The sequence below is a fragment of the Xiphophorus maculatus genome, chromosome 9 (genome assembly GCF_002775205.1).
Source record: "Xiphophorus maculatus strain JP 163 A chromosome 9, X_maculatus-5.0-male, whole genome shotgun sequence".
Classification (NCBI taxonomy): domain Eukaryota; kingdom Metazoa; phylum Chordata; class Actinopteri; order Cyprinodontiformes; family Poeciliidae; genus Xiphophorus; species Xiphophorus maculatus.
The window spans coordinates 25092187-25116762 of record NC_036451.1 but is presented as its reverse complement, the minus strand read 5'-3'; the positions used below and the strand labels follow the sequence as shown (position 1 = coordinate 25116762).

General features: G+C 37.4%; 1 protein-coding gene across 1 annotated transcript; it reads right to left on the bottom strand.

Annotated features, from left to right (window-relative positions):
• Positions 1-13487: 13487 nt before the first annotated feature.
• Positions 13488-17721, bottom strand: LOC111609682. The gene is made up of 4 exons (XM_023339292.1): positions 15524-17721; positions 15212-15367; positions 14882-14974; positions 13488-14494 (listed from the first exon to the last, which is right to left on the bottom strand). The coding sequence occupies exons 1-4, from the start codon at positions 15572-15574 to the stop codon at positions 14189-14191; spliced, it is 606 nt and encodes a 201-aa protein (XP_023195060.1). The 5' UTR covers positions 15575-17721; the 3' UTR covers positions 13488-14188.
• Positions 17722-24576: the final 6855 nt, after the last annotated feature.

The following is a 24576-nucleotide window of genomic DNA, read 5'->3' as shown; positions in this document are numbered from 1 at the left end:
ATCTTTGCCTGAGAAACTGCTTTTACATGGAAATAAGACTTAGCTATGCTAGCTACAGATGCTAAGTAGCTAACAAACACTAGCTTATCCAGTTAGCTGGTGTTCATTGGGCCAGAGAGGTAATGAAGCTTCCCTCTTAAAATAATTCTAGAATTTTATTACAAGAATAAGATTGACAACATACCTGGAGTGTTTCAGTAATTTCTTTCAGTCACATTTGAGAAATCCTTTAATCTCCATGGCAACGATTCAGCTGTCCAAAAATACCTGTAGGTTGGACAAGAGACGTGATGACTTCCTGAAGGCGGAGTTTCAGAAAGAGCAGGTGTTCTTAAAGAGGCCCAATTTCAAATATGAAGTCAAATTTCTTTGTAGTCATATTTGATATAGGTATTTGAACAACTGAAGGTAACATAGTTGCATAGTTGTGGTATAAAATGGCACTATGTGACATAATACTGCCCCTTTAAAATATGCTTTTGTAGATTCTCCGTCATTAAGGAACATGACAATCCTAAACGGTTGAGTAGAAGGCAACAGGACTTCTTCTCTTGATTTGTGAAGACATTTTGCCCCATCCAAAAGACTTCTTCATTTCTTCAACTGAAGAAGTCTTTTGGATGATGAATTTAAATAGATTAAATTAAGTTAGTTTAATTTAATTACGCTTTTAACCATCATGTTAAATTGTGTTAGTTGTCCTTAAGCATAAAATATTAGCTTGGTAGCAGTAAGGTCAGCACTGTTACTCTATATAGTGTAGTATTTGCCTTTTTGAGAGTAACATCTCTATTGTAATTTGCACACTTTATCATCCCACTGTGGAAGCGCTCGAAGAGTTCAGCTGCAGCAGCAGATGACCTCCCGTTAATACTTCAAACACGATGTTCCTTTCTCCTAATCATGTTTCCATGTTGACTGATGACGACAGGAACCTATTTGATCGCCGCGCGCCTGAGAATCTGATCTCGTGTGAGAGATCATCCTCAAAGTAGCTAAAAATAAACGGTAGCACTGCTTAAAGAATGGTGTCTGTGAGTCACTGCAAGAGGAGTTCCACAAACGTCAAAATGGAGCAGATACGGGGGAGGTATTTTTAGATGCTGCCGCCGTCTATTTAAAATTCCTCTATTTAGAGCAGTTCTGGTCACCATTTGAGAATTTAGGGCTCCATTAAAAAAAAAAAACCCACTTTGATCTGACTCTGACATCCTAGCTTCTGCGAGCCGGAGATCACGCTGCAGAGGAAGCCGGGCCTGTAACTGGACGCCGCCTCCGCGGTGTCCTGATCGGCTTGCTGAGATCCAACCCTATCAAAAATGCGGCTGATCTGGCAAATGAAAATATGGCGTGACTTTCAAAGTACACAAAAACAAGCAGGAGGAAGTCTAGCTCAGATGTTCGCTTGCAGCCTACCGACTGTCAGGTGAACGAAGAGAAGGTTTCGAGCTCTTCGTTTCAGCTGTGCATAAGTGAATACCCATCTTTGCTGAAGGTAAATATTTAGAAACTTCAGGGCACATCTGCTTTTCGTCACGTAAAACCCAGAGCTGAGATACTGCTGGCTTCATGTTAACACTCAGAGGGGCCTCACCGAACATCTTGCACCTCTTAAGACACTTTCACACGACATCAGGTGAAAAAAATAAAGGAAGTAGGAAATACTTTTACATACTTCCATACACCGCCTCAAAATAAACGTACAATAGGAAGCGTCCCACTTAAAGTACCAAGCTAATACTGGACGGACCCCTCACAAATTATTTCTGTAACATCTCCAAATGCACTTGGACAAAGATTAAAGTCATCCACTCGACTTGTAAGCACACAATAAACTTCAACACCTTTGTGCTCCGCCACAACGTTTGATGTTCAAATGAGTCAGATAAGACACCTCCTGTACATACAGGCAGCCAGGTCACTAAATCACCCCCTTAAGTATCTGTGTACAAGTACGTGTATAAATACAGTCATGTTCAAAGGCCTGATGTACTTATAGTTAGCTTCCAGAAAGGGAGATTTTTTTTGTTATCCGTCAACACGACTGTCAGGCTTTCTGAAGGTCTTGCAAAATGATTCATGCTCCTCAGACATTTCCATGTCTTGTCGCGCTACAACCCCAAATGTGAATGCATTTTATTGCAGCTTCATATAATAACCCAACATTGAGTTGTGTGTTATTGTACAGTGGAAGAAAATGAGGCACGTTTTTTTTTTTAATTCGCAATGAAAATCTGCTAAAAAAAATTTTTTTTCTTGCAGTAAAGTGCAATCCAGTGCAACCAACTGCCTTTAGAAATCACCTAATTAGAAAATATTAAGCACTAATACCAAGCTGTGTAATTTAATCTCAGTATTAATCCAGCTATTATTATAATAAAGGCCTTAGAAGATTGTTGGAGAACAGTAGAGAACAAAGAGCATTATGAAGACTAAGGAATAGAGCAAGCAGTTAAATTGTGGAGCAGGTCAAATTAAGGTTACAGGCCACAGAACTATGTTCCAGTTATGGAGCTTCTTACAACTTATAACTCAGTCATGGCACAATGCAAACATGTTAAAGAAACGGCAAAGTATGGCATGGTACTAATAGACCCAAAAGTTATTAAAAGCAAGCTGATTTACTGTAATTCTGTTATTATTGAAACAGTATAAAGATATAGCAGCATAGAGTTAAGTCAGTGAGGTCAGTGAGGTCATTCACTCTGTAAACAAAAATGATGTCAAGCAGGTGGTTCCTATTTAAGGCCCAGTGGCAGCAAATGTTTTACATACTGGTTATTATACATTCCTCTCAGATAGTCTGAGTAAAATTGATCATTTCACATATAATTCAGAACAAGGATATTCTTTGATGAAATACTTCACTGACTAGAAAATATATATATAAATATATCCAGAAAAAGGATAGGCTGCTGAGGAACACTGATCTCAAATGCTTTGACGTTAAAACTCCAAGCAAATGATGAAAATGCTGAAAACTCAGTCAGTGATCAGCTGCAAGGTGATTAAATAAGTTCTACGGTTATCTGTGAGTCCTGTAACTATCAGAAAATGCTGAGCTATAAGAAAGCCAGCTGCCATAAGGTTCAAATATTGAATAAAACTACAGTAATCTGTTCAGCAAGGTGAGTCAGGCAACATGAAATTAGGATGTTTCCCAAACTATGGTATCAGGTCTATATTGTCCATAGCAGGAATCATGGATGAGCTTCAATACATTGTAAACTTACAGGTCATGTTGTCTTATTCTGAAGGGAAATGTCCTTCAAATTACTGGCACTTCAGCAAGACAAACACAAGCAAGTGAGCACCATGTTGGTACTTGACAAATGTGATTATATCTTTATGTTAAACCAAAGATTGGTACTTTTGGCTTAAAAGTACCAATCTTTTCACCAAATAAAAGATTGGTTTTTGGTTAAAAAGCGGCTGTGTGCCACCCCACAGTCTATTTAATGTCGCATGTGGGGTGACATTAAACAGACTGTTCCTGAGGCAAAGCCACGACATTTAGAGGAACTTTTGCGGAATGCAGTCCAGTCGTCCTGGAATACCTGTACACAGGTGCCAAAAGTAGGTCAGCTTCATGTGACACAGATGTAGAGCAGTTCTCGCAAACAGTGGATACACGTCTAAATATAAACTCAGTGCTTTAAAAAAAGGGGGAAAAAAGCTCCATCTTCAAGCAGTTTTTTAAGTTGATCCCATCAATTTTTGAGCTGAAAAATTAAGACCGTTGCATAAGGCTTGGTACAGGCAGATGGGGATTAGGGATTAACATTATGAATTTTATAAACATTCAAATTACAGGGGTGCGGTGGCGGCGCAGGGGTTAAGCACAACCAACTTAGTCTTCGACACAGCCATCGCAGGTTTGAGTCCCAGCCTCTCTGTCCTCTCTCTCTTTACCCACTTTCAAATAAAGACCACCTGAGCCAAAAAAAAAAACTTTCAAAAAATCCGGGGGATGAACCGTGTCACAGAAAGAACCAGAACAATGAGACCAGAGAGCTGCATGCACATGGAGGACGGAGTGGATAATGACATTAGATGCAGGTGAGGAAATCAGGTGATTGTGAACAGCTGTGGAAAGGAGCAGACTTGCAAGATGAGGGAAGGTTATTAATAAACACAAGGAGAGACTGAACTAGGACTAAAAAAGGAAAAACAAATCAAGGGGAGAAGAACAAAGCTAACTCGAGGAAATAAAAAAACAAAGGCACAAAGAGCTGAGCACAAAAATTAAAGAGACTAAATACAAAGGAATAAACAGGTAGAGCAAGTCCTTTTGAGCAATAATAGAAGAACAAATGACCCCCAAGAACTCAAACACCCAACGATCTTAACAAAGACATTTTAGTTTCTTAAAAAGCCTGGTATTTATCTTTCCCAAATTTCTGTACTATGACAAACAATTAGAAAAATGTATACATTTATATTTTAAACAAGAATAGAATGTGGAGCATGCTAAGTGACTACTATGTATAGAAATAAAAGGTATCATAAGGCTTTGCCTTTATACTAACTGTTGTTGTTGTTGAGCCCAGATGTCTTTTTAATCAATCAATTAGCACCAAAAAAAAAAAGAAAAAAGAAGTTTTGAATGGAAAATGTGACTTTTTATGTCGATATTAATTAAAATGCTATTAACTGTGATTAATTAAATACAGATCCTACAATTAAATCAATGAAAATATTGAACCGAGTCCCACCGCTACTAAAAACAAAACTATGTCCGGCATCCTGGAGATGGCTGCAACTGAGAGGATGTCAGGAGTCTCCCTCTGCGTTTTCCCTCAGGGGCTTTGTGGTTTAATAGTGCTGCACTGACAAAATTAAGGGGGCAGCCAAAAGGCCACCGTAATAACATGGAGAAAACAAATCACCCTGCTTCAGGCGGTAGCTTCATTAGAACAACACGCAGCGGTTGCTCCGGGGGTTGGAGGTGAAAGCGTCTGAGCCTTGGCTGGCCGTGTCCGTGGTGACGGTCGCGTTGCAGGACTGATTGCCCAGAACGTGACCAGGCCTCAGGTATTTTAGGCCTGTTGTCAGTGTCTCCCTCCATTACAAGAGATTGCAAAAAGGGACTACGGCAAGGAAGCATTTAAATATTGCATCTTTTAATAAGCATCACACCAACACCATGCCAACCCTTTCTCATTTAAATGTCTTTGTTGGGCTGTTGTCGTGTGTCGCAGTTTGACAGTGTAGCTCACAAGCTGAGGGCATGTATTAGCTACGCTCGGAAAGCGCGCACAGCAACTCTTATCTCCTCTGACAGACACTGTAGTCAAGCGAAGAAGGAGGCTAAAAACTCATTTACAGTGAGTCAGTGCCACTGGAGTGAGCTCGGTTGACATTACTTAAGACGGAGGAAAATTTTAAGTCACTGAACTTTTTGCGAGGGCAAAAGATTGGGATGGTACAACCAGAGTATTAGGGCCATGCTGAGAAAATAAAAATAAATACGTTTATGAGACTAAAGCCTTAAAATAATGAGAATAAAGTCATAACATTATGAGCGTAAACTCATATGAGAATTAAGTCACAATATTGTAATAGGATAAAGTTAAGGTTGATTTGTAGCATAAAGTTTACGAGAATAAAGTCATATAACAACTTTATTCTGACAATATGGCTTTATTCTCATAATAAAGTCATGATTATCATTTTCTTTACTCTATTCGTTAATACTATGACTTTATTCTCGTGATTTTTTTTTATTTAATTTCTTAGTTTGGCCCTAATACTCAGCCCTAGGATGGTGCAAAGTTCCTCATTTTACAACAAAAAATAAAGAAATAAAATCAGAACCACTAAGATGGTACATCGCAGTATTTAATAAAGTTGAACAGTTTGCTGAAATGCTATGCTAATGCTAGCATGTTGACCATTTTTGATACATCTTATTGATGGTTTAACGCGTAACATAGTGCAGTGCTTGTCGGGATTGGGTTTTCTCTGTGTTGATTTGAGTTCTTCTGTGTGTTTATTTTAGGTTTCTGTGTCTTTTGAGTCTCCGTGTTGTCCCGTCTACCCCTTGTTTGTTCCCAGGTGTGTTTCGTTCCCTGATTATCCTCTGAGTATTTAATGTCACCTGTGTTCCATGTTCTTTGTCGTTGATGGCGGTAATGCACAAAGTCTGTAAACTGCCATAAAACGCAACAGAAGAAGAAGAAGAAGAATGGTCTTTGTCGGGTCCTTGTCTCGTTTAGCGTCTTGTCGTACCAGTGTGTCGATTCTGTTCTTTCAGTCTCGTCTTGTCCATCACTGTTTATGCCAGAGATTAACTTTTGCTGTCGCTCGCCTGTGCTGCCTGGATACTCACCAGTTGCTACCAGTATAAGAGCTTGTGCTGTTACTCATCTGTGCTGTTTGGAGTATTTGCCTCATTACAGATTATCATTCTTTCACTCCTGCCTGCGTTCTCAGCATCATCCTCTCCACCACCTCCACCGCAATTCATGACAGTGCTGGCTTTCCGGGTTTGTCGTGTGCAGAGAAAAGGTTTTTCTCCTGCCTAATAAACTTAGCATCTCTTTAGCCATCGTGACTTTAAGTCAGTTGCGTTTCAGCTGCTCTACAGAAAACATTCCTCAGTAGTGAGAGCTGTCAGCTGTGAAACTTTCCTCTTTCTCTTCATAACTACTTGTTTAAACACAAATCAGATTCTAGATAAATTTACTATCACTATCCTGCATGGAGAAAGTACTTTTTTCTCTGTTTTCCTTATTTGCCTTTGTGCATCTGAGTTCAGTTTCTGTTCAGCCATCTTACTTTAGTCTTTTACATATATATATATTTATTTTTCAACAAAACCAGAGCACAAACTGTTAATGTTTGTACTTGGGATGAGTGGTGTGTTTTGCAGGATGCAGCCGTACAACCACAGTCCTTCATTTGTTGCTCAAACTGCGTGACTAGCATGGCAACGCTATGAGTGTTCAAACCATGGAGGACTGAACGGCTGCTCGCTGTGCCAAAGTCATGGGTGTCCACTGTTCACGACGCACCAGTGACATAAGTAGAAAGCAGCAACGTGGATATGAATAGGTAAATCATAGATGTGTGTGTTTGCCATTTCCTTACCTTAATGTTTTTTGGGTTTTTGTTATTTACAATTAAATTCATCTTAAATGTTCTAGCTTTAGCGATAGAGGCACACCGTAACGACTTAAAATGCTTTCGTATGGCTAATGATGTGACACGGCCACAATCAGATCTGACATCTGCGTGTTGATCTGCAGCATCAGCGTGATCACAAATGTAAAGAGTAACATCCATTCCGCTCATGCTTCGCTGTTTTTACAGCTTTTCGTGTTATTTGAATCAAATCATAGCACATAATCAGAGCACAGACAACCAGAGTCTGGGTTTGAGAGGTAAATTCAAATCAAATCTCTTTGTGGTTCCCTGTTGATGCTGTGTATGCTCTCTGTTGAAAAAAAAGAAAAGGAAAGAAAATCTTCATTTCTTTCCCTATTTGACAGTATTTGTTCTTAAGTTTAATAAGTTCATACTCGTATGCCGACTAAATGCACATGCGTTTATGAAATCTGTTTTCTAAAAGGAATGCTGTATGGTTGAATATTAAATGTTTTCGTAGTTGAATTTAACATTTGTGTGAAGTTTTAATGCAGATTTGAGAATCGGGTAAGCTTTTAATAGAAGTTAAATTATAATAGTTCCACATTTTTTGTCACAAAATGGCCTTTCTTAAAGTGTAGCAGTGGGTTGAAAATGGAATACCTTTGGTTGTTTTTGTATTTTATGCAATTAAATTATAAGTAAATATATCAGTTTGTCTGATTAATAATAAACTTATTGGTGATTATATAAATGACCACTTCTTATGTTTTAATTTGTTAATTTCAGTTCCATACTGAGAACCTCCTTGTCTATTAAAAACTGTAATTAATTCAGATAGTAAGATTGATTGATCTGTTGACATTATAGCCTTTCAATATCATGCACATAATAGTACACTTAAAAAAAAAAAAAAAACACCGTTATGCTTACACTTTGCTGGGGTTCAACAAGTAGGTCAGTGAATGCAGCGTGAGCCTGAGCATCGGAGCCACTAAACGCTGCAGCAGCAGGAGGTGATTTCCTGACATTCAGGATGAACTTGACAGCAGCTGGTACATCAGGAAGTGAATATGAAAGGAAATAGTTAAACAGTTTAAGCACAAACACACAGCAACAACTTCTCCAGCTTCTGTTGACATAAAACTGCACCATGTGAAAGACATGAGAGGCCATTGGCCTCTTGGCCCCCTTCTTTCAGTGCCCTTTACTCAGTGATGAGTTGGATCACACCGGTCCTGTATCTGAAGGGTAAGGTAAGCTCACCTTAACGCACTGGTAGAGTTTTGAGTAATGTTAATAAAAACGTAGGTAAGAGGGTAGAAGGGAGTCCTTGAGAACACAGGCCTGACTTTATTGCGCGTTAGAACCCTGAGTGTTTGATCAAACTATACCTCTCCTGTCTATTCTGGTAGGATCCAGTTGACAGCAAAAATTTCATATACAATAACACCAAATTTCTGGGCCAATAAACTCTTCAGAATTACATAGCTGCCAAATAATGATTCCCATCCATATGAATGCTCTATTAGCCATCTCTGTGGGAAGCCGAGCCAACCGCCTGCTGCTTAACAACCTTGTGTCTTTAACGTTTATAGTCAAGAGACGTGTTTTGACTAGATGAACTCTTACATAAATGAGTCCAAGTCACTATCAGTGGAAGGTCTTTGTGAACTGAACCAAGAGCCATTGGCACAAGTATGTACATGTCAGTCATAGCCCAGCATGTCAGTCATAGCCCAGCATGTCAGTCATAGCCCAGCCTATGTATGCATGTAACAATGGACGCTGGTTAGTGCGGCCTCTTCTACTCATTCTGACGATTCTCACTAAGTTGAGCGCTAGTGAACATAAGCACACCACTGCTACTCAAAAAAGTCCATCAGTCCCACCTATTTACTTACTGCCACTGGTGTACTGTAGTGTTCAGCTGGTGCAACAATAAAACACGATGCTAAAGACTTTGTGATAAGTTTAACTAGCCTTTGTGTTTTCAATTTCTCTTGTGTTCCTGTTTATTTAGATTTTTCTTTTGGTTTTCTACTAAGTTCAGGGTCATTTTTACAGTGTTTTCTCATACTTGGTTAGTTTCCCTGATCTCACCATTCCCCTGTGTATTCACTGCAGGTCAACGGTTATTTTCCCTCAGCTCCTCCATGCTTTCCCACACTTACAAACACATTTAGTTAATTAAAGTCACATTATCCTTGTTCCAGTAATCCCCACCACCCCTCTTTTTTCTTCTTCTTCTTCTTGTTCACGTTTAACATTTTCTTCCACCACTCCTCTAGTTTTGACGTGGCTTCCCATATCCATGTTAAAAACTGACAGTAATGATCTTGTTTGGTCCATAGAGTATGAAAGAGCACTCCAGTGCAGTAAAGCTTACTTGAAAAGGTTTTTTTTTTTGTCGTTTTGCAGAAAAATAAAGAACTGCCACATTGATGCGCAACGCTGCGCCGTAAACTGTTGTTACCATTCAGAGTGAGTGGAACTTTGAAAACTGCAATGGAAAAGGGATCATCCCCCGCTGTGGTCACCGCATGGAAAATAGCGTGACGCGCAACTTTATTGATGCTGGTGTGTAATTCAGACAACCCTCGCCTGCAGGGCACGACCTGCATCCCAACGCTCAGCAGCAAACAGGCCCCCTGCTTCCAGCTCTGCTTCGGTCACAGAGAGAGATCGCCTGCAACAACCCTGCACCAGCACATGGAAGCTTAGTGTCTTGCTCGGCCTGCTGTAAATAACTTTGTGCAAAAGTTGACCTTTAGCTGCTTCCCACTGCTCCAGTGCTTGATAACTAATAATCATCTGTCAGATTGAGTGACAGTGATGTCAACGTTTACAGATCCCTCAGTAGTAGTCGCCCCTCTTTGGTTGTTTGCACATTTTTGTCACATATCAACCTTGAATAATAGTGCATATTTTTTTCGATTTTATATGATGGATAAACACAAAGTAAAGCTTTTTATTTTAAATGGAAGGTAATTAGTACACGGTTTAAATTTTACCCCCCCAACAAATAACAATCTGAAATGTGTGGCGTGCATTTATATTCATCCAGCAGAAGTTCTGCTCCTTCTTTTCAAAGTAGCTCAAGCCGAGTGTGATTGGACTCGTCAGGCGCTTCTGTGAGCACATCAGTTTTTAAGTCTCAGTGAAATCTTTCAGAACGCTTTTAATCTGGACTTTGACTGGGTCATTCCACCACATAGATCTAAACACATAGAGATGTAAAAACCTTTGGGCTCAAGTGCTAAAATTGGCACATTTAAATTACACAAACTACAAAATTCATTCAATTTTAAATGGAAAATTGAGTTTATTGTGATTTTTTTTAAGTTTTACTTTTACCTGGTTGATAATAATCCTTTTCTTTAATGAAATCTATAAATTCTTAAAAAATAAAAAGTAAATAAAAATAAGCCTTTTCTATTTGTTGCCTTATTTAAAGAAAAACTGAGGATTTCTAAATTTTGGGGTCATCTTGTCTTTTCTACCTTGCTGACCACATTACCGTTTCTGACCTGTAGTTGGGGCGGAGGGGTGTGATCAAAATCACTTCAAGGGCCAGAAATGGCCACACTTTGGACACCCCCGCTGATCTGTCTTTATTTTTAAGGTCATTGCCGTGCTGCATGGTAACCCTGCGCACCGGTTTCAAGTCTTTTCCATATTTTTGCCAACATCTTCTCTGTCCCTGCTGAAAAAAGGCATGATGCACCACCATTTTCCACCAGAGTAGTTGGTTTCCCTCCTTTTTGTGAACTAAAAATGCTGAAAACTTGGGTTGTAACTTAATCAATCAATCAATCAATCAAATTTTATTTGTATAGCACATTTCAGCAGCAAGGCATTTCAAAGTGCTTTACGTCATTACAAACACAGAAACACAATGCAACATAGAATCAATAATCAAAACACAGCATTAAGTCAAGTTCCATCAATAAATTTGTAATTGATTACATTTCAAATACAATTCTAAACAGGTGGATTTTTAGTCGAGATTTAAAGGAAGTCAGTGTTTCAGCTGTTTTACAGTTTTCTGGAAGTTTGTTCCAAATTTGTGGTGCATAGATGCTGAATGCTGCTTCTCCTCGTTTGGTTCTGGTTCTGGTTCTGGGGATGCAGAGCAGAACCAGAACTGGAAGACCTGAGAGATCTGGAAGGTTAATACAACAACAGCAGATCTTTAATGTATTGTGGTGCTAAGCCGTTCAGTGATTTATAAACTAACAACAGTATTTTAAAGTCTATTCTTTGAGCTACAGGGAGCCAATGTAGGGACTTTAGAACTGGTGTTATATGCTCTACCTTCCTGGTTTTAGTGAGAACACCAGCAGCAGCATTCTGGATCAGCTGCAGCTGCTTGATTGATTTGTTGTTGGACAGACCTGTGAAGACACTGTTGCAATAATCAATAATCAAACTTAACAACGTCACCCGGGACCAGTCTGCTGGTGTCACAGTGAAACTCCTCCTCTTCCTGCCGAAACTGAAAGTAGGTCAATGCAATGCATTGTGGTATCAATAGTTCTCGCTGCTTCATGACTGGAGGCCCAACATTTGCATTGAGCCAGGTGATAGGGGAGAAGGTAGGCAACCTAATGCCAGCATGCAAATGGTTTCACAAAGTGAATAAAAAGCTAAGGGGAACACCTCCATCATATCAGCAGCTCAGAGACAGACAGGCAGATCTGTACACAAAAGTTGCAGCATGTGTGCTTGGTTGTTTCAACTCATTCCAGTGTTTGTAGTTTTCGTTCTTGCTGCTGTGTTTTCTCGTGAACGGCTCCAGCTACTTTGATTTTCACACTGTAAAAGGACATGCTACACGCTAAATGTAGCTCTAATCACTGTTGCTCTCATGTCAGTCAATGTGTTTTGCATGCTTATGTAACCTGCACAAAATAAGGAACCCGTATTTTATTTTGGCGGGTCAAACTGACAGCACCCTTTAAGTTACGGGTCACAGGTGACTCGGATCTCAATCGCTGTTGCTGCTGTCCCTGTGGCCAGCTGCTCGTCTCGGCGTCTTCTAAACTTATAGAAGAATACGGCTGGATCGAGGCTTACAAAAAGGGCTGAAGGATTAGATTGGGTGTTTCCTGTCGACCGCTCGACGGTGAGTCGTTTAATTTACGTACTTTGTTTTCTTTGGAAATAGAAATGCGGTGGCGACACGCCCACTTAATCTGTGCATTAATGACTGAAAAGTTTATTTATTGATTTAAAAGGTCATTTTCTTTTTGTTAATTTTGTGGCCGAATAGATTATATATTGTTAAAATATTAAATAGGCCTTTTGATTTTTGTAGATTTGTCCTTTTAGGACAGTTTTAGTTATTTTTTTGATTGATTTTTGCTAACGGCCTATAGAACTCTGGGCTTGGTCATTTGTTTTTATTGGGGAGTTGCGCAACGGGAAAAAAAAGGAAAAAAAAAAACAATTGTTTTTTGAAACGATATGGAAGTCAATTAAGTTTAATTGACTGCGTCAATTAAACTTAGATATAATGTGAAAGTGCACTTTAATTTGATCTGTACCGGTAACTTTAATTTGATTTGTACCTTTTACCGGTAACTTTAATAAGGTCTATACCCTTGATTTGAATCTGAATGTAACTTTGAATTTGATCGCGATCTTTAATTGGAAATTCATTTGAAAAAAATCATGAGAAAACACTTTATGGAATATAGTTATTTGTTTCTTTTTTTGTAATTGTTGAATGTTTTTTATTTTGGATAACAGTTTAACAATGTTTAAACATGACAGCTAATTTGTTTTATTTTTATTCATGACCTTGTTTAGGTCAGGTTTTTTCCCACCCCCGGTGTCACGTCAGGATGGCGAGCTACCGGATCACCGCAGCTTCGCGGTACACTGAAAGAAAAAAGCTGTTCATTTTACTTAATTTTATTGTGTACATCCGTCCCACACAATGCAAATAAGTAGAACCGACATATTTTCCCTCTTTCCCTCAAATACTTAAAGCTCGTCAAATCAACATATTTTATTTACATGAGATTACTTGAAAATATTAAGTTGAAACTACAAACATTTTATCTCTTACCATAATGTAAATATATTATGTATTATCAATAACTTTTTTTATGTCTCAGCAACACTATTGTAATGAATAACACCAGCTTATTTTTCATTGCCAGTATTACTCAATGAAATTGTGTTGGGCGAACACAATTCTATCATGTTAATGGAACACATGTTACAGCTTTAAATCCTACTTAATTTTTTCAAGTTCTCTATATGCTGTTCTACTGTAAAAAATTAAAGACTGATATTTGACAAGAAAGACAAAGAAAGCGAGTGCTACTGAACAAATTAGTTTTATTTGAAAGAAAATTTAAATCACACCATTTTGTACTTAACATATTTTAAATTGAAGAGACATGAATTTTTTTAAATTTAGTAAATACAATTTTTATGAACATGAAGGAAAACCTGAGACATATTTCTATAAAAGATGTACAAGATTATGAAAAGTATGTCAAATTTCTACAAACTGTTTTTGAACATGTATTCAAATGACATTAATTAATGCTGCAGTACATAGCTTTACAGACTTTTTTAACATATTTGTTAAAACTATCAGTATGTTATGTCAAAATGAGACAAAGCTAAACTTTTTACACCAATTATCTGTCACATGTCTTACTGATTACTATGTAATACCATAGTGATAGTCTAAACAAATGTGTAAAAACAAGAACATTTTTTTACAAGGGAAACACTACATCTTAAAAGTTTATCTATAAGATATTAATATGAAAGACAAAATGATTTAGAAAAGTATGTAAAATTTCTAAAACAATTCTGAACATGTAATTTGCATGACAATAAATCAGTGTAATGTAACTTTTATAGCAAATTTCTTTAACATATTTGTAACACTAAGTAGCAGTAGTGTTATAAGTAGCACTACATACTGGAACGTAAAAGCTGCTGAAGCCCAGTCTTTCAGGTGAACGTTCCTCATTAAAAAAAATACATTTGTGTCCTCCAATAAAGAATACAACAAGAAATACAAAAACTGAACATGAGAACATTACCAAATTAAACATGAGAAAATCTCTATTCACTCATAGAGGTGTTTTTTAAGGGACAATGCCTTGTTTGACAGTTTACCTCCATCCAGTTCCATTACTATTTTCTGTAATACCTCGAAAGTGTAGCGGAGGTCAGCAGGGTAGGCGAGGTTCATTGCATATATCAGTCCAAAAAGCATTGCAACAGCTGTTGGCACACTATCCAAATTGGACAACACTCTGATGCCTTCAAGAACGACCCCGATGTCTTCATCTGCTGAAGAACAGTCTTTAAGATGAAAAACACCGATGGTGGTGGCTCCAATACCCTCTTCAATATTAGCTTCATCCACACCCTATGTGAAGAAATGACAAATTAATCTCTTTCTCTAGACCTAGCTGTATCTAGTTCTTGATATATAGATATAGTTAACATAACATAGAGAAAGAAATAGATATATAGATAGATTTATATAGATCGACAGTTTTAGAGATAGATTTAGAGAAATAGATAGTTTTAGATAGATAGATATCTCTAGTCCTTTCTCTACAGATATCTCTAAGTATACCTACATGTAGATATAGACAGATCTATGTGTCTATTCATGTAAAGATAGATCTATCTCTAGATATCTAGAGACATCTAAGTCTATATAGATACAACTATATGCAGATCTAAATCTATTTCTATATTTAGATTGATTTATCTATCACTAGGTGTAAATACACATTAAGATACATACCACATATTTATGGATGAGCTTGGCTGGATCTTCTCCCATATATATGCAGACTCCCTTAATGACACACTCCCGTGCAACATCAACATCTTCACACTGAAGGAAATTCAGTATGAAAAAATTAGAATTTTTTTCAAGCCTTGTGCTTCACAATGAAGTTTAATAATGTACTTTACCCAAATGTTTTTTATGGTGAAGAGATAGAAACTAATAAAGTTAAAAGTAAAGTTTTAAATGAAAATAAGCAAGAGTAAAAGTCCAAGTTGACAACATTTAAAACAAGAAAAATGTAATTTTCTATATTATTAGTTGTGTTATGGCTACATCACTTACATCATCCATTTGTGCAACAATTTGTCTAAGCTTTTGTCCGAGCTGTCCTCCTCTTCTTTTGAAGAGCTTCCTCAGGTTGTCACAGTGGAGATCCAGTTGAGAGAAGAACTTTGAATGAAGCGGTATGGTCGTAATTCTCTTAAACTCAGCATTTATCTGAAAAAATGAGCACAAAGGAATGATTTTCAAATTATAAACATCTGGAAGAAGGCCACAATCACTCGTGTTGCCAAAGTGAACAGTGAAGTAAATGTGCCTAGACATCTTAGATTAACACAGTATCCAAAAAAACATGTATGAGACAGGTCATACCTCTCTAATGTCAAATAGACCAGGCCATCTTGACATGAAAGCCTCCACCATCGGTGCATCACGAACAACTTCATGTCTTCTGTATGCAAAAGTTTGGACCTACTTGACACTTTTTCTGAGCACCCCTTACAACTCCACATTACCAGCACCACCTAAACCTGTAACACACAAAGATAACCTTGAGTGAGATAACTGAAAATCCAGCAGGTAACTTCACATATATAAAAAAAAAAGAAAAAAAAATCTAAGCTCTTCACCAGATTACCAAAACTCAATGTCCTGACAAATATCTGCCATCAGCATAAAATTCATGGGTGCTAAAGTTTGGAAGGCACATTTGAAACTTAAATTTGTTTTTTTATACTAAATCATCTTGGCTTACAAAAATGAATTAAAAAAGCAATTCCTATCTAGGAGCCATAATTAATTTACATCTATTCTACAACCCAAATTTGTAAACACTTTACATTGAGTCTTCCCTTAAGCTATTGAAAAAAGGGTGAGCTCTCAGACGCCGCCGCCGCTGGAGGGGCTGACACTTGCGGAGCGGCGAGAGACAGCGAGCCAGAGACGACTGTTGGGCTCACAGTAACAACATCTACATGACAAACATTCTACCTGTCATTAATAAGCATGTCACATTCACAAAACAGTACTGTTCCGATGCAGGTGGTTCATAAATCTGTCAAAAATGTTCCTAGCACACTATTTTTCGAATATTTATATAAAAAATTTTTTAAAGAAAAAAAAATGTGTTACCATATATTGCAGTTATCAGTAGATATTTACAAAGGACACTTTGCATAAGTCTTGAGAATTTGGAAAACATTCGGATTTTTACTCATACCGAATACTGTGCTCCAGCACTGCGCTGGACCATTGCGCCCCCAGCGAACTGTGCTGGATGGCCTTGGCATCCATACAGCGGCGCTGATGCAGTCGAACCATTACGTTAGCAAATTGAAATATGAAGATGGAGGGGATCATTAATGTTGCGCAGTGCACCACAGATAAGGGAAAATAACCCAGAAACCCGTCGAAGTACTCAAAATCCCTCATATTCTTATTTTGTCGTTCTGTCAGCGACGCTACATGCAGAATTGTTACCATAATAACGAATATCGGTTCTGTTAGTGCATCATGTTTCCACAAGGGTATAATCCCAGAAGAGGTGGCTCATTTGCTTGACAGTGCTAATATGAAAGAACAAAAAACATGCATTTTCTATACGAACAGAACATTGAGAAGCCAGTCGGTTCTAAATCGTCACAGTAGCCATGAGGGAAATAAAGTAACGGACACTTCTCCTGGTGGCATTTCACTGCTTGGAAACTATTGAAACCACCTCGTTGATCTTTCCCCAGCACACAAATTAAAAATATGATCGGTAACAACCGTCTTCTGTGGACAACTTTGATGGACTATAGCATACTGTTCTGTACTGCTGTATTTAGCTACAGCTATTAGCTATACTAATAAGAATAGCTAGCAAAATGAAAACAAAAGAACATGCAGATAGTTTAACAACGAGCTATTATACAAGACAATAATCATGTGGAAACATTCTGAACTACAAAAAATATATATATTTAGATCACTTACCTAATCGATATTCCTCTAAAGATTTGTCTTAAACGTTCTTGTCGCTGAGGAGTCGGAAGAAACTAGGCGGCAATCGCGATATCTTTACAAATATCTTGTTTGGCTTCTGATTGGTTAAGATTAAAAAGACCGCTCTTATTATTGTCCAATCATATTTGATAGTGTCTTTTGATATATTGCATCATTTCCGGTGATGATAAAACATGATTACAATGGTTTTAGTAATGTAATATAATTACGTTAAACCAACGTAAAGAAAATGTGTAGTTTCATTATTGTTGATAATTAAGTAAATTATTCTTTATTCAATCGTGTAAATACAAGAGACATGATTGTTTTGTGTAGTATTAACTTATTTTGTTTGTGCAAAATGAAAGACCCCTCAATTCTCATTTTTTCAGTGTAGGATTTAAATGAACCAAGCTATTTTTTTCATTCTGGACCTATTTGCTCTGGATCTTGGAAAAAAAAAGAAAACAATCAGATATTGATTGATGGACTATTGATCACCTTGGATTCATGAATGGACCAAAATAGAAACTCTTGGGTGACATCAGGGTTTATTGTTTTGTTGCTGAGTGCTTGTTGTTTTTTTTTTTTTCTTCCCTTGTTGTGTTTTTGGTTATATTATAGAAAATCACTGTTATTATAAATATTATTATTATTGCATATCTCCATATATATATGAAGGAAAAAAACAAGTTGAATACAATAACTTAAACATACTTTTGTCTAATGGTATTTTATTCACACCCACGGGTTCCATAGCCGAATCTATCTGAGCGCCATTTGTTATATTTGGCCGTAGTCAGGCGCCTAGCCTTAAGTAGCGTTACACTTAGCTTGCAGCATTTTGTCTTTAAATGGAGGCAGCTTAGCTTATGACAGATGCAATGGATTTACTGTAAAACTATTCACATGGTCATATAAACATGTCATCACCATTATGGCATAAGTCATTATTTTGGAAAAAGTGATTTTTGTTTTGTGTGCCTTAAATTTTTTTTTTGGAAAGAAAGAAGTGGGGATCCCCCCCCCCCCCAAAAAAAATTACTTAGGTTATTATTTCAGGAAGGTGAAAATATGATTATTGTTAAATATAACATTTCATAGTATTAATTAATTATTATTGGTGGGGTTTTTTGTTATTGATGCTTGATTTGTTTTTGTTTCTTGTTGTTTTTTTGTGAAATTGAAATAAATAGTGATTATTCATCCACTGTAGTTGAAATTAAAAAGATATTGATAGGTTAGAGATTAAATGTAGTTGTTATATGTATTGATTAGACAGGTAATAAATGTAAGATTATGTAAGTGGGTAAAGATTGCTTTATACTTTAGTTTATACTTCCACCCACTCCCTTGAATATGTTATGCTTTACGCTGTTTTATTCCCTAAATATTGAAAAAGTAGTAATAGTATCAAACCCACAATCAGAGAATTTCATGTTATCATTAGCATTAGCTAATAATTCTCATTTTTCATGTAAGCCTGAAGAGTTAAAAAAGTACTGCCTGTTACATAACGCTGTAAACAGGAACTCAAAAAATGCCCAAATGTTCAGCAAAATTAAACAGAGAAATGTCTACATCTCTACAGCTAAACCTGTGAATGCACATGTCCAGATAATTTATAGAAATATGGATCACGCTCTCCTATATCATAAAAAACCAACACATGTCAAGCATAAGAATATGTGTGGAAACTTTCAGGGGTTTTGCTCGCAGGCAAGTTGCCTGTGACGCCGTAATTATGGAACTATTTGTTCAAAAGTCACAAGTTTGCAGCAGAAAAACATAAACAGGCACCCCAACCCCGAGGATTCGGATCACCCGACTGGAGCCTCCCTTAACTTGGACGCGCTCATCAGAACGGCCCTCATTAGAGCATGCAGACCGGCACACTGCAAGGAAACGGCGGCGGCAGCTTTGACACCGTCCACTAATCAAACACTTATCTGATTAATGTGAAGCATTAACGCTGGAAGCAGCCAAGAGGCTCGTGTTTTGTTTGGTTTGGTTTAGATTTTCTATCCTGGCAGCTTGAGGAAACTGTTTGAGGTCCTGCAGTGTTAGGGTAACAGACAGAGAAGAATGCAATATAGTTGGTTTGTTGGCAAACCAACTACCCCCCGCTCCCTGTGCATACAATACTGTAGCCATTAAACTGGCCAGACTGGCAAGGAGGAGCAACCAAGAAGCCCATTGCAACACAGATCTCCACATACTCCCCAAATATGACTTTGATGGAAGAGTAGCAAGACGAAAGTCATTGTTGAAATAAAGCCACAAGAAATTCCGTTTGGCTCCTCTAGACGCAGTAAACGTGTAGAAAAAGTTGCTGAAAATTGTTCTTTTTGACCTCCAGGCAAATAAATGCCATCCCCGCTAGTACGCTTACGGTAAGACACGGTGGTGGCAGCATTATCCTGTGAGGATGTTGTGCTTCGTGACTGTCAGGGAAGTTGGTCAGGGTGGGTCGGAAGATGAGTGGAGATAAAACACTGGATAATCCTGGAAGAAAACCTGTGAGAGGCAACAACAAAAAACAGAGACGGGACGGAGCTACGCCTGGAGCGTTTAATCGGATTAATCGTGATAAATCGATTATTGAAATAATCGTCAATTAATTTAGCAATCGACTAATGGTTGACTGGAGAATAGAGACTTTATAAAAGGCAATTTGCAATAAGAACATTATAATCAGAGAAGTAATTAAGCCAAAGCTTTGTGTTGGTCTATCACAAAAAAATAAATAACAAAAATATATTGAGGTTTGTGGTTGTGACTATATGTAAAAAGCTTTAAGGCATATTAAGAAGTTATTATTTTTTGGAGATTTTGATCTCTTGTCAGATCAACGCTAGGACATTAGCAGCCCAGTGTGTCGATGTTGATCGTGATCGCGTGCCAACGCCTGCTCACCCACCTGAAACACAGGCTGACATAGAGGTCAGCACACATAAAGAGGCTCCCTTTATGATAAAGGTCAGTCATGTCACCCCAAAGAGGGAACTTGTTATTTGGGGAGTTAAAAAGAAAACGGTGAGCAGCGGCGTCCTAAAGATGAGAGCATCATGTGTGAAATAAGACAAAAACCAAATCTGAGGCTTTGAAGAAGCCGAATTGTTCCATTTACTAGGGGTGGGCGATATTGACTTAAGGTTTTAACACACTATTTTGCAGTAATATTGTGATAAAGATAAATCTGACTTCTTTTTTTAACATAACATGACTGTGTGTCACAGCAATTACAGTCCCACAAAAACAAATACTGCTCTTGCTACATATTCCCATTTGTAATGTGCTTCTTTAGGACACCAGATACATAAAAAGAAATTTGATTTGTGTTACTAAGCTGGACACAGTAACTGTATTTTCAAATGTATTGGTATTTATTGGGGGGTTTAAACATCATTAATTGGACTTTATCATGACAACGATAAATAATATTTATCATGATAAATAATAAACAATAAGATAAATGCCAACCCCTACCATTTATTGATCTTTTTTATGGTAAACAACACCCTACTTTGTACATTTGTTGTTATACAAAAAATCAATCTGGATTTTTTTAAGGTTCAAAATACTTTTATTTTTGATATAACAGTTCCTATTAAGCCGTGGTAAAATAAAGGACTTGTCTTATTTACTACAGCAAGTTGGTAAAAATAGGAAGACATCCAAAACTGTTTGAAGAAGTGACAGTGAGTCACAGTCACACATATGAGACGTAACATTGTCAGATTGAAGTGAATTTATTTGCATCTCCTTAGAAAGCTATTCAGCAAGGAGTTAAGTGTTATGTTTAATGGTAATTTTAACAATTTACAGAGACAAGATATACTTTGCAATTAACCTGAACTCGGCATGATAAAGTGAAGATGTCAAAGTCAGGTTTTAATTTGATTTTCTAACTTAAAGTAAACAAAAAAAAACACAAAAGCAAATTAATTTACATGTATTTTCTGACATGGGTTTTCTAGGAGGTTCTTAGTTTCCTCTTATACCATGACTCATTAGAAAATATATATATGTATTTTGTTTCATCCGTTCCTATCCACTGAGCTGTTGAAGATCCAGCGCAGGACACCAGCTGCATAGAGGTGCTATTGTTTACTAGCTGACAGTCTGCATACCAGATTCCCTCACAACCTGCCTCAGAATGCCTCACCTCCTGGTAGTCTTGACAAAGCCTTCATCTATGTAAACAGAGAGCTGCCATGTTATCACTCCAGAATCAATAGTAGCCCCACAAAAGGAGCGTGTTACTTTGTTTACTTTTGACGGTGCAAAAACAGGAAAGTGTATGACGCAGTTCTCCTTTCCAAACTGAATTATACAGTAGATTATCTAAATAATAGGGCCATAAATAATTCTGATTCAGTGTGAAAATATTTAACAGTTTCCCTTTAATAGTTTTCACTCCCCATTCTCTTTTTTCCCTCCTGTCACTCTCCCATAAAGGTCAAATTTGCAGCGAGCACAGCTATTAGTAATTTAATTCTCGCCCCTGAGCTGTAGGTCTCTGCAGCTCCTCCAGAGTTCCGAGGAGCTTCTTCTCTAAGTGATGCCATGTGAGATACTATTTTACTTTTCAGGGATTGAACAGTGTGGCGAGGCGTTTGCAATACATTATTTGGAAAGATCATGTATCATCATTTCTCTTCCACTTCACAATCACTGACCACTTTTTTATTGTTGCTGTTGTTTTTGGTTAGTCATTTGAAATCCTACTAAAATGCATTAAGGTTGGTGGTTGTACGGGGAAAACATAGGAAAAATCTCAAGGGACATGAATATTTTTGCAAAATATTGTAAAGTTATAGGGATATGACCTTAAACCTTATGGGGAAGAGAGCGCTGACCTCAAGTCAGCAAGTCAGATAGAACAAATATAAAAGCAAATCCTGTTTGTGCAGTAACATATTTTATTTGTGGTGTTACTTTTAATCTATTGTCTCTTACTCTTCAAATAAAAATGTCATGGGTGAATTATTGAGCCATATAATACTTCATATAATCAATAGGCCTTCCATTCAGTTTGATTTAATACTGTTGTGAAATGTAGTCAATGATGGTAAGGCCTTCTTGCATGAGTAATCATGGAGTTACTATCTGGTTTCTCAGGACAGTGTCCTCGTTTTCTGACTCATTGTAGGAGTGATTCTGAGCTGCAGCGCAGATTTCAACAGAAGCTTCAATTCTTCACTAAAGCAACAAATTGTTTTCCTCAATTGTTTTCACAGCAACATATTAAAAACTATATTGAAAAATCTATATTTTCTGTATTTGCATTCAGGTTTTTCTGTGTGTATCTAAGCAACGAATCAGTTTCTTAACAAAAAAAAAAGAAAGAAAGTCTAATTCAGTCAGACCAGAAGTAAGTTCGCCTTCTACAACATGTTATTAAAGGTTAAAGAATAGAAGTCATGGGTAATTGTCATGACTTTAAAAAAAAAATACAAATTTTTTAATAGGTTTTTACTGTTGTTTAGTTCAGATATACTACATTTTCGAACATATCAATCAGATTTTTACATGTTGGCAAAGTTTTTTAGGAGCAATATGGTTCGAATGAAATGTCTGTAATAACTTCCTAGTATTTAGCTAGCATGACTTTATTAACAAGCACATTTTCTACTGAAACCTCCAGACTACAAAATTAAAGAATATGCAAAAACCGGAAATGATTATTTAAAATAGCTTTGATTATGTTATTGCTCCAATGTCATCAACAGCATGTGTTTTTTTTTTTTAAGTCAGACGTTAGTTAGCATGTGTCCTACCGATTATAAACTCCTTTTTTAGTTTTCTCCAATGTCTAACATTGAGCTCATATTTAAGTGTTTCCATGCTAGTCTGCTTCATGTTGTTATTGGCACATTTACAGCCTGTTTTAATTTGGCTAATTAGCTATTTAATACAGTTGCTTAGAAACAGGCTAATTCTGACTGGCGGTATGCTTACTGTAAGTGAACTAGCTTTTTAAATTGAAAAATTTACAGTCAAAATGGCGCCAACGGTACGACGGTACGTTGTTACGTTACGCAAGATTCCGCCCACGAGCTCACTGTTGGAGGGCAAAAAACTGCTGGCAGACGACTACTATCATTTAACATAACATCTTAAATGTTTGCGTGATATATAAAAGAAAATGAGACACCGTGTTTTGCTACTTATTGTCAAAACAAGGCCATCTAGGAAACAAGACCCAATATTTCACAGGTCAGTAAAAAAATTTTCATTAAAAAATAGAGGGAGGAAGTATGTCAGTTTTGCTAGCTTAGTCAAAAGGTCATGTAGGAATTATGTTTGTTTCGGTTCAGTTAAAACAAAGTGTCTCAGGATGCATATAATGTCGGCTAATGGAGCTGTTAGTCAGTTATGGCTACTGGTCTGTTTGTAGCGTAAAGCCGACACAGAGCAAAAGAAAAAAAAGTGGTTTTGAGCTGTTCTTCATCGGGTTTTCTGCGTTATTTTTCCGTTTCTGTGGCTCACTTCACTAAATTAATAATACCTACATAAACAGGTTTCATTTTTGAACGAAATTGTTCTACTGCGGCAGCGCGGCTATGGATAGCAAGTACAAACTCGTCTTTTTTTTTACCCTCCGGCATTGTGCGCATGCGCAACATTTCCGGATGTAAATTTTGCGGATGTAAACAATAACATCCGTCCATACAACCCGTGTGTACATTGGCAACTGAAACAAAGCCACCCTTTTTAGTCATAGCAGCAGTTAGCATTTTTGTTAATCTTTTTAGATTCCAGACTGTGAAATCAATACACAGACATTTATTTATTTATTTAAATAACTCATTAAAGTCTGATGTATACGGGCTCTGTTAAGTCATAGAAAGAAATCCAGCAAGTTCAGAAGTGCATTGTTGCTTTTATGCATGTAGCTTGTGTCAAAAACAAAAAGCGCTTATTATCTGCACAATTTTGCTGCTTTGAAGTAGCTTCATTCATTAAGACTAGCGATGGACTAGCACTGTTTGTAGTATGCTAGTTGTTACATGAAAGTTAAAGTACTGCATGTTCCATTCTATTTCTTAACAGGGTATTTGAGTAGCTTTTTGTACTTCTAAGGAAAGTTTAACAGCTCCATAGGCTTTAGTTGAGTAAAATTATTGTCATACAATATAACATTACTGTCACTTGAGTACAAACTTTGGCTCTGCTTGTTAACACCTACGTTGTCACAGTTTTTCGCCTTTGAACATGCAGAGGTACCTTTGATGTCACCGAGGTTTATTGGGGGGTTAAAAAAACCCGGTTGCAAACGGTACAGGTATCGTTTAAACGTCTGCAACAACCATTGGGTACTTTCTGTGTAGCCCCTTGATCCCCCACCCCCCACACACCTCTGTACGTTGATAAGCGCCTCCTGTCTGGAGCGACCCCCCCTCCCCGGTTCGCCTCTTACGCAAAACGCAGCCGAG